Source organism: Myxocyprinus asiaticus, chromosome 31 (assembly GCF_019703515.2).
Source record: "Myxocyprinus asiaticus isolate MX2 ecotype Aquarium Trade chromosome 31, UBuf_Myxa_2, whole genome shotgun sequence".
NCBI lineage: Eukaryota > Metazoa > Chordata > Actinopteri > Cypriniformes > Catostomidae > Myxocyprinus > Myxocyprinus asiaticus.
The window spans coordinates 538547-548670 of NC_059374.1; the positions used below are offsets into that span (position 1 = coordinate 538547).

Here is a 10124-nt window from a genome sequence, read left to right on the forward strand (position 1 = left end):
ACACACTTCTAAAGCCAGAAAAGGCACATAAGAATGAAAACTACCATCAGGCACTCAAAATGTGTCATTACTGCGTAAATTATTGGTCCACATACAGTAAATAATCATTTTTAAAGACTAAACCTCCAATAATCTTTCGGAAACAAGGTGTTTTATTCCTACAAACAACACTTTTGTGGCATTTTTAGCTCAATTTGGTTTGTAAACTTCATCTTTAATACAACAATTCTTTTTTTTTTATGTCGAAGCAAAAACTCTTAATGATTCTAAAAATAGGCTTTGTTTCTTTATGCAGACCATAATTTCTTATATAATATACTTATTTCATTTGATTCTTGGGTGAAATATGAGGTGGACATGTTCTTGACAGGTTTCATGAGATTTTCTCAATAGAATTTTGCCTCATATTGGTGAACGCTCATTTACTGTATTAACTAAATCATTTTTCCATAAAAAGTATTGTATATCCACTAAATATTTGGCAAGTTTTATCCACAAGATGTGTCTTAAATAAACAGAATATGCTGTCCGCTTTGAGGGGGGAATGAATGTTTAAAATGGTTATCATGATTCATTAACTCTTTATTCTCTGCTCTCTTTTCACGCTGCCTGGAATATTGTCAACTGTTTTTTGTTTTTTTTTGTGCTGTGGTACTTTTAATTCTTTTAAATACAGAAGAAAGTGCTGATTCTGATCTGTTGTGTGCTGCTTGGAATCATTATTGCTTCTACTGTTGGTGGCGTGTTGGCCTGAAATACACATTCAATACAAATGACACAAACACGCTGAATATGATGCATCTGGAGCAGATAATAAAGAGACTGGTTCATATGCATGTTTGTCTGTTATTTGTGCCGCTGTGCAGTTCTGTAACCTCACTGTTGTGTGTCGTTGTATAAAAATGATTCCAATGTGTACAAATTAATTATGGTGTATAAAGAGAGTCGCTCCTGTGAGAGTGAAACAAACTTTGTGATGCTTTGAGGTGCTGTGAATGAAACACAATCATTCAATCTATATAAAGATCCTGGCAGAAACAGATTATCATACTATATTATCATTAACTCATTATTAAGTTGTATCATTATTGTATGTATAAAAAAATATTTGTCTAAAATGCTGGGCTAGAAACTTTTTTAAACACATTCTGCTATAAACGGCACACTAGTACATTTTGAGTTTGCTCTGTACGTGATCATGTATAATCTTAATCTTAATCTTAAATGACTTTTGATTTGAATGTGACAGTGAAATGTAGCCCAAATGATAACAGACAAAACAAGACTACCTATTCTCCATGCTAAGTATGATAAACTTATTGTTTTGCAATTTTATTTTTCTTGTCTTTAACATTTTAGGTTATGTTACAGTGTTCAATTTTGAAATAATAAAAATTATTTATTTTAAAGGGCTCATATACTGATTATATATTTGTTCCTGAGGTCCTCTAATCATGTTTCCGAATTTTGTTGCATCAAAACAGTCATAATTTAGTTTCCTGAGATCATTCTCCACTCTTGTCTCTCTGACACCCTTAAAGGAATACTTCACCTAATAATGAAAATTCTTGAAAATGAAAAATCATTTACTCACAAAAGTAATCCAAATGACTCCAGTGGATTAATGCATGTCTTCTGAAGCAAAACACTAGATGTGTGTAAGAAATAGATTTTTTTTACTAATAGATTTTAGATTTAAACATTTTTTTACTGGCTTCCGGCCAGCTCATTGACAAGGGTGGAGTTCAAACTGCCTCTCATGCGACGCAAGCGCATAAGCCTCCTTTGCATAGATATTCATACATAGATCCCTTATTAGCAGCTGATTCTATGGAATGCGATACTGTTTCCACACAAAAGGAGTTTATGCAGCATTCTGAGACATCTCCTCCATTCACCTGCATTCAAACCGATTCAAACAGCTCTCCTTGTTCACCAGTCCAGGATGGTTCCCCAGTTGATGTATCCAAACCAGCTGAATGAGGCATCTATGTATGATCCTGTGTTGTAAACAACACTGCACTTCAGCGCTGAGGCTTACGTGCTTACGTCTCGTGGGAGGCCGTTTGAACTCCACCCTCGTCAACGAGCTGGGCGGAAGTGAACATTTTTAGTAAACAAAACTCAAAATGACACTTCACTGACCTCTACCTGCTTTAACTCGGTTTATGGACTTGACAGCATTGGCATCATATATAGGTGGGATGTGTGCGACATTTTCCCGCCACTTTTTGAAATATCAGGAATGATTCTAATACAAAGGATAGAAGACAGAACTCCTTGTGATCCCAGCCAACCCATCGGTTCAACAACACTAATGCTAACCAGGACAGCCAGGAACCTGGGAATGGTGTTTGATGACTAGCTGAACTTCAACATCTTCAACCATCCGATCATGCAGGTTTGCACTTTACAACATCAGGAAAAAACTTCAAATCTTTCCTGTCTGAATATGCTGTGCAGCTCCTGATACAAGCTCTTGTCATCTCAAGACTGGACTACTGCAAAGCTGTGTTGACCGGTTTCCCAGCTAGCACGATTAAAAGCCAATTTGTACTTCTGCGTTAAACCTACGCTGTTGCCTGACATGCACCTCTCTAAAAATGTAACAATGCAGACCACAACATTTGTCATCGTTCCACTTTCTAACCAAAGACTGTCCCCCAGGATGATTAAAAAGATATCTGTTGGGAGGTCACGTGACGCCATGCAAGAAGCAGACGTGTGAACGATGAGCTCTGTGCACTTTGCTAAATTTTTAATTATTCTAATGTTATAATCTGGTGAAATTCAATACACCCAGTTACACATTTGCTCTTTGAGGTAAAACATGGCAAAGAAGTCAAAATCATCAGGCTCTGGAGACATTAAAAGACACTTACATGTACAGGATGAAAACCCCGACAGGCCTACAGACCGGGGACTTGATTTGGATGGCGTGGCGGGAGAAGGAATCCAGCGACATTTGTCCAACATATCGGTGATGATGACGAAGGTTCTTGCTGACTTGGAGGATCTCGCTGTAATACATCGATCGATTACGGCGAAGGAAATAAAATTCTCTGAGTTAGTTACAAGAGTGACTGATGCTGAGAGACCAATCGATTGTCTGGAATCTTCGGAGAGGGAATTAACCGTTAATCCACCCGCGACCAAAGTTGATCTGGAATGTATTCTTGAAAAGCTTGAAGATCTTGAGAATAGAAGCCGCAGGAATAACGTCAGAATTGTTGGAATTCCTGAGCATGAGGAGGGCAGAGATATGGTGAAATTCCTAGACGAGCTTTTCCCGAGTCTGCTCGACATAACAGGCCACAAGCTGGAAATCGAGCGAGCTCACAGAGTCCCTGCTCGGAGATCTGCTGAGGGAGATAGGCCCCGATTGATTCTGACCAAATTTCTGAGGTCATCCGATAAAGATCTCGTGTTGCTCCAGGCGAGGAGCAAAGGGAAGCTTTCATAATAGGAATCATAATATTTTCTTGTTCCCGGACTTTGCGAGTTCGACAAGAGAGAAACGCGATCGGTTCAGGGAATGCAAGAAACTCTTGCATCAGCAAAAGATCACTTTTGCTCTGATGTTCCCGGCCAAACTGAGAATAGAAACGAAGGACAGTCCCAATCAGGCAATGTCTTTTATTGAATCAATGGGTGAGTAAACCATTGGGTATTTCTCATGTGAGTGGGTCCACTCGCTGTACTTACTCTGGCTTTTGAGGAAGCTGGGTGTCATTTTGGTTTCTTTTTGCGTTGGCTCCGCCTAGCGGCTGGAGTTTGTTTTGTGAATAACACTTTCCTTAAAGAAGCTTTTGCATTGACGGAAGATTACTTTTGCATGGAATTTCCCAGCCAGTTTGGGAGTGGACACTACGGATGACCGCAAAATATCTACATGCTCACACAAAGGATGTCTTTTATAAAGTTGACAGATTGCGTAAGTCATGGTATATACTTTTATGCGGCCTCCAAGTGAATTGACTTGACCATCCGGGGAACCGGGATGTCAGTTTTGTTTCTTTTTGTATTGGCTCCGCCTAGCGGCTGGAGCTTGTTCCGTTTATGGGACACTGGAATGATTACGTCATCCGCTGAACTCATAACAGCTGGCTCACTGAACATTCATTTGTCTATCCGTGAAACTGAACGGTTTTATATCCGCTGAAATTTGTTGTGTGGAGGATCACACCTTTAAAACAGTTCTGTGAATTAATCTACATGTTCTGTGTTCATTCTTCCTTTTGGCTGGGGGTTATTTTACAAAGTATTTTCTGTTATGTAATTTTATTTCACAAATTTGTGAGGCAAAATTGTGCAATCCGATGGCAAAGTTGTCGTGGGGGCTTGTGGGCATTCATGGATCTTTTGAGTTTAGAGGGACTGTCGCCGGTTGGCGCTCTCGTGCGCGGGGTTAATGCGCACGTTTTTCTTTTTTTCTGTTTGTTTTGTTTGGGGGGAAGTTAGGGGTTTGATTGTTTCACTAATGGGGAATGTGGTCTGTATAATTTTGTTTTTGAAACACAGTTTGTTTTATTTATTTTTTATTATATCAATATGTCAGTTGTTAATATGAGTGGATTGTCTCTCTCCACATGGAATGTGAATGGGTTGGGGCACCCCATAAAAAGAAGGAAGGTTATTTCTTTTCTTAAACGTAAGAAATATGATATAGTGTTGCTTCAAGAAACACACCTTTCTCCGCAGAAAGCGGAAAATTTGGGAAGATATGGGGTGGGCATGTTTTCTTTAGTGTTGGCTCAAGGAAGAGCAAGGGAGTCATTATATTGGTAAATAAACATCTACAATTCAAATGTCTTAAACAAATTAAAGATAAATTAGAAAGAGTCATTATTGTTTTATTGATTTTTGCTAATATTTATGCGCCTAACGCTGATGATCAGGGCTTTTTTATAGATCTTGAAGGGATGTTGCAAACCACTGGCACCCCTCATGTTATAATATTGGGAGGAGACTTTAATCTGTTGATGGACTCAGTCCTTGATCATAGTGAAGCAAAAGTGTGTAAGCCCCCTAGAGCAACATTGACGCTTCACAGGATGTGTAAAAATCTTGGTCTTGCAGATATTTGGAGACTTTTGAACCCATCTGGTAGAGACTATACATTTTTTTCATCAGTCCATAAGATTTATTGTAGAATAGATTTTTGTTTTATATCCAAATCCCTCATTTCATCTGTTGTTAACTGTTCAATTGGAAATATCTTGGTCTCAAATCACGCCCTGGTGAGTTTAGAGGTGTTGCCACACACGGAGAAAAATAAATCATATAGTTGGCGCCTACATGTGTCCCTTTTGCAAAATACTGAATTCCAACAAATGTTAAAGACTGAAATCAATGTTTATATGGAGACCAATTGGTCCTCAGTATCCACTGTGGGTGTGGCTTGGGAGGCACTTAAGGTGGTTCTTAGGGGTCGGATCATACAGTATGCCCCATTCACCAAAAAATCCAAAGCACGAGAACTTGTGGAGTTGGAAGGAAAATAAAAAATGCCGAAGCACCGTTTGTCATCTGATGGCCTCAGAGAATTGGCCCGATTGAAATATATATATAATACTATTTTGTCGCAGAAAGTGGAGTTTTGGTTATTCAGGGCAATTCTTTGAGTCGGGGGACAAAGCAGGAAAACTTTTGGCTAGATATATAAAACAGAGAGAGTCTTTTTCAACCATTCCCTCAGTGAAATCTGCTGGTGGTGAAATATTTTCCTCGGCCATTGATATTAATAATGCTTTTAAAGAATTCTACTTTGATCTCTATAGTTCCATGTCTTCGTCTACTGATGAAGATATTAGAAACTTTGTTGAACCATTAGATCTCCCTAAGCTGACAACTGAGCAAAAAATTATCTTGATTCTGAGACAAACTTGGAGGAGCTTGGCGAGGTAATTAAGGCCTTACCTACAGGCAAGGCTCCAGGGCCTGATGGCTTTGCTGCTGAGTTTTTCAAATCTTATGCTACAGAACTGGCTCCACTTTTGCTAGAAGTTTATACTGTATCATTAAAGAATGGAAAGCTTCCACCAACCATGACACAAGCCCGAATCAGTCTGATTCTTAAAAAGGACAAAGATCCAAGCGAGTGTAAAAGTTACCATCCAATTTCCCTGATCCAGTTAGATGTAAACATTTTGTCAAACATTCTGACTAATCGATTAAGTAAAGTTATGACATCTCTTATACATATAGATCAGGTGGGGTTTATTTGGGGCCGCAGCTCTTCTGATAACATTAGGCGTCTCATCAATATCATGTGGTCAGTAGCGAATGAACAATCACCGGTCGCTGCCATCTCACTTGACGCCGAAAAGGCATTTGATATGGTAGAATGGGATTATCTTTTTAAGGTTTTGGAAATATATGGGTTCGGCAGTACGTTTATTGGACGGATTAAGTTACTTTATAGACACCCAGTAGCGGCGGTACAAACAAATGGACTAATTTCAGATTATTTTACTCTGGATAGGGGTACCCGGCAGGGTTGCCCTCTTTCCCCATTATTGTTCTGTCTTGCCCTGGAACCATTAGCAACTGCGATAAGAAAGGAGGATGATTTTCTAGGGGTGGTGGCAGGAGGTATGGCTCATAAACTCTTGCTTTACGCAGATGATATTTTATTATTTGTCTCTGACCCCAGTAGATCTATGCCTTGCCTCCACAGAATTATTCATTCCTTTCCTAAGTTTTCAGGATATAGAGTCAATTAGTCTAAATCCGAAGCTTTGGCTCTGACAGCGTACTGCCCAGAAACGGCTTTCCAGCTGGGTGCTTTCCAGTGGCCCAAACAGCGCATTAAAAAAAAAAGATATCTGTTGTAGCGTCATATTTTTTCCAAGATTATTTTAGGATTTATGCATCATATCACATTCTGTTTGGAAATTTGTCAGTGCTGTTAGTGGTTCCATTAACATTGAAAAAGCCTTTACTTGCTTAAAAACATATTAAACCAGACTAAGGTGGTTGGCTAGTTTAAGTTGGTTTATGCCAAGTTTACACTTCACGGTTTTAGCCCTGATTTTCCACTTGCCAACAGTTAATGGAGATTGCCGACAAAGGCCAGAAATCAGAGGCAAATCGGTGCTGGCTCCCGTGTGCAACGATCACTATGTGTGAATTTTCAAAGACGCGATCTGAGAGATGCGCCGATGCGTCGCAGATGCCAGAGAGATATTTAAATAGAGTTTCTATCAGAATAAATTTACATACACATACGCTTTTCAATTATTTTAAACAAAAACAAAGCACAAACATGTTCTTGTCGAGCCAGGCAGGCAGCTACCTGCGTTCATTGCAAAATTATTTATTTACCTTCAACTATCTCTGCAGAACAGACAATCCTTGCTGCCCGCGTCTCCCCAACCATTCTCTCCTCCATATTCATTTCTTTTCCTTTTTTTTTTAAATGTAAAAAAAAAAAATGTATGCAAATCAGCACATAAACAACTTGGATTGCAAGCTTCTTGCGGACCACCATTTTTAGAGGAAAGAACTCCTGTCTCACGCGTGATCTTACGTCATTTCCTGTATCACGTGCGTTTTGTTGTGAAACATAGTTTGGAGACCAGACAAAGTTGTCGGTGATTCTTCCTAGTGAAATGTTTTGTAATGTGTGACCCCCTGTTGCCAATCCCTCGTGTAATGTGCAAACCACAGCAATTTCAAGAGACCCCATTATAGACAGAAAGTTGTGTAGTGTGAAAGAACAGCAATTCGACGACTTTGAAAGTCGTATAGTGTGTGGGCGGCATTAGTTGTTCTCCCAGCCTGACAAGCTCTCAAGTGCCCAAAAACCCTCTAAAATCATCAGATCAGACTGTCGTGTTATCAATAAATGAATTCACTACCCTTCAATAGTGTGTATTCCTTTCTTTATTGCCGAACTGAATGTAACTCTACATCCTACGTCAATTGCGTGTCCCTCTACCCCGGATGTGCTTACGTCCTTCTCCATAAAGGGGCACACATCTTTACGCCACACAGACCAGACTGACCGGGGCTAGGGGGGCGGCAAGATGGCAGCCAGTCAAAACGTGCCTATTTGACTGTTGGCGTTTTTTTTTAAATAGTGGTGAAGGGAGAAGTCTAATTTTCAAATATCAACAGACTGAAGACTCACTTTATGGACTAGCTTTATTTTTTTGTTGCTTTTACTGAAAGAAATTTTATTTGAAGTGTTTCCCCCTCAACCTCATGTGGGTTTCTTTTTACAAGATGAAACCTAGTACAGACAGCAACTCTGGTGCTGTAAAACGAAGAGAGAAGGCTGGTTTAAAAACATTAACATCCACAGAGACAAAGAAGAACCAAAGCTTTGAGGTCAGTGACAGCGCTGTGATGTCATCTTTATCAGAACGCTCGCATGACTTCGCGTTGAATGAAGTTAAAGACTTGAAAGATGAAATGAAGACGGTAAAAGAACTTACAAAGTCACATGAGCATAAAGTTGCTGAGTTGGAATGGAAGGTAAATGAAGCAGAAAGGTATTGGCAGAGATGGAATTTGAGGCTGCACGGTGTTCCTGAGAAAATGGATGAAGATCTAAAGCATCTGGTGAGTGAAATTTGTGGCTCAGTGGTCCTACAGCTGAAGGATAGATGCAAGACAGATGTGGATATTGTTCATAGACTGGGTTGAATAGAGCAAAGCAGAAATCCAATAACAATGATAATTCAGTTTAAGAAAAGGTCTACTCGGGATCTACTCTGGAAAGAGTCTTTTTTGATGGCATTGTAGTTCACCCTAAATAAGGGATACAGACTAACCAAGGTCTAAAAAAAATAAAATAAAAAAAGTGAATGGAAGAGAGGGAAAGGGGAAATATCTCCCAGGTAAAATGCAAGACATAAGGAAATATGCACCTGTTGAGTAACATATACTTTAGCTCTTAAAAGTTCCTTTTTGTGTGTGTGTGTGTTCAAAGTTCATGTCTTTATCACTTTGTTCCTTTAATGTCAGGGGTCTTCGAAATTTGACTAAACGAAAAGTTGTTTTTTTGTAATGCAAGTGTAACGATGCAGAGCGATGAGGAAAACGAAGAGACGATGACAATGACGTGAAGAACCAAAGTGCAATTTTATTAACAAACATGATATCCAAAAACCCTAACTACAAACGTGAATAAAACAAACTTGACTTGAATTGACAAACTACCTAACAAAGTTACGTTCACACAATACCTGATAAAGGAAAACATGAGGGCTTAAATACTTGGACATGGGGGACACATGACAAAGATGACCAATGACAAGACTAAACTATAAACAAGATAACAAAACTAAATTATCTTTAACCAATGAAAAGACTAACAAAGTAATCAAACAATGAACCAATGAAAACAAGACACATGAACAGGGGAAACACATGACAAGATCACATGAAGGAACAGGAAATCACATGACATGAATAGGAACTAAACTTGAAAATAAAAGACATGAAAACAAGAACAGAACACATAAATGCGACTTCCCCCCCACTAGGGGCGGCTCCCGACAACTAATGGTTACATGGAAACATGGTATCCTGACTTGGCCATGGTAGGCGTGGATGATGACTCATTGGCCGTGGCAGGCGTGACCGCTGGCTTGTAGAGCGGAGGTGGGCCTGGACCATGGAGCAGAGGCATTGCTGTGACATGGCATGGAGTGGGTGGAGGCGTTGTTGTGGCATGGCATGGAGCGGGCTGAGGCGTTGCTGTGGCATGGCATGGAGCGGGCTGAGGCGTTGCTGTGGCATGGCATGGAGCGGGCTGGGGCGTTGCTGTGGCATGGCCTGGAGCGAGCTGACTCTGGCGTGGCTGTGGTATGGCCTGGCGTGGCTGTGGCATGGCCTGGAGTGAGCTGACTCCGGCGTGGCTGTGGCATGGCCTGGAGCAAGCTGACTCTGGTGTGGCTTTGACATGGCCTGGAGCGAGCTGATTCTGGTGTGGCTGTGACATGGCCTGGAGCGAGCTGACTCTGGCATGGCTGTGGCATGGCCTGGAGCGCGCTGACTCTGGTGTGGCTGTGACATGGCCTGGAGCGAGCTGACTCTGGCATGGCTGTGACATGGTATCCTGACTTGGCCATGGTAGGCGTGGATGATGACTCGTTGGCCGTGGCAGGCGTGAC

The 10124-nt window shown here is 40.6% G+C and overlaps 1 protein-coding gene across 1 annotated transcript in view; it reads left to right on the forward strand.

The window, feature by feature from the left end:
* stx1a (syntaxin 1A (brain)) overlaps window positions 1-1337 on the forward strand; it is a 122058-nt gene extending 120721 nt beyond the window's left edge. The window contains exon 10 of the mRNA XM_051665223.1: window positions 677-1337. Within this exon, the coding sequence (XP_051521183.1) occupies window positions 677-754 (78 nt within the window). The 3' untranslated portion in view covers window positions 755-1337. The remainder of the gene's footprint in view (window positions 1-676) is intronic.
* Window positions 1338-10124: the final 8787 nt, after the last annotated feature.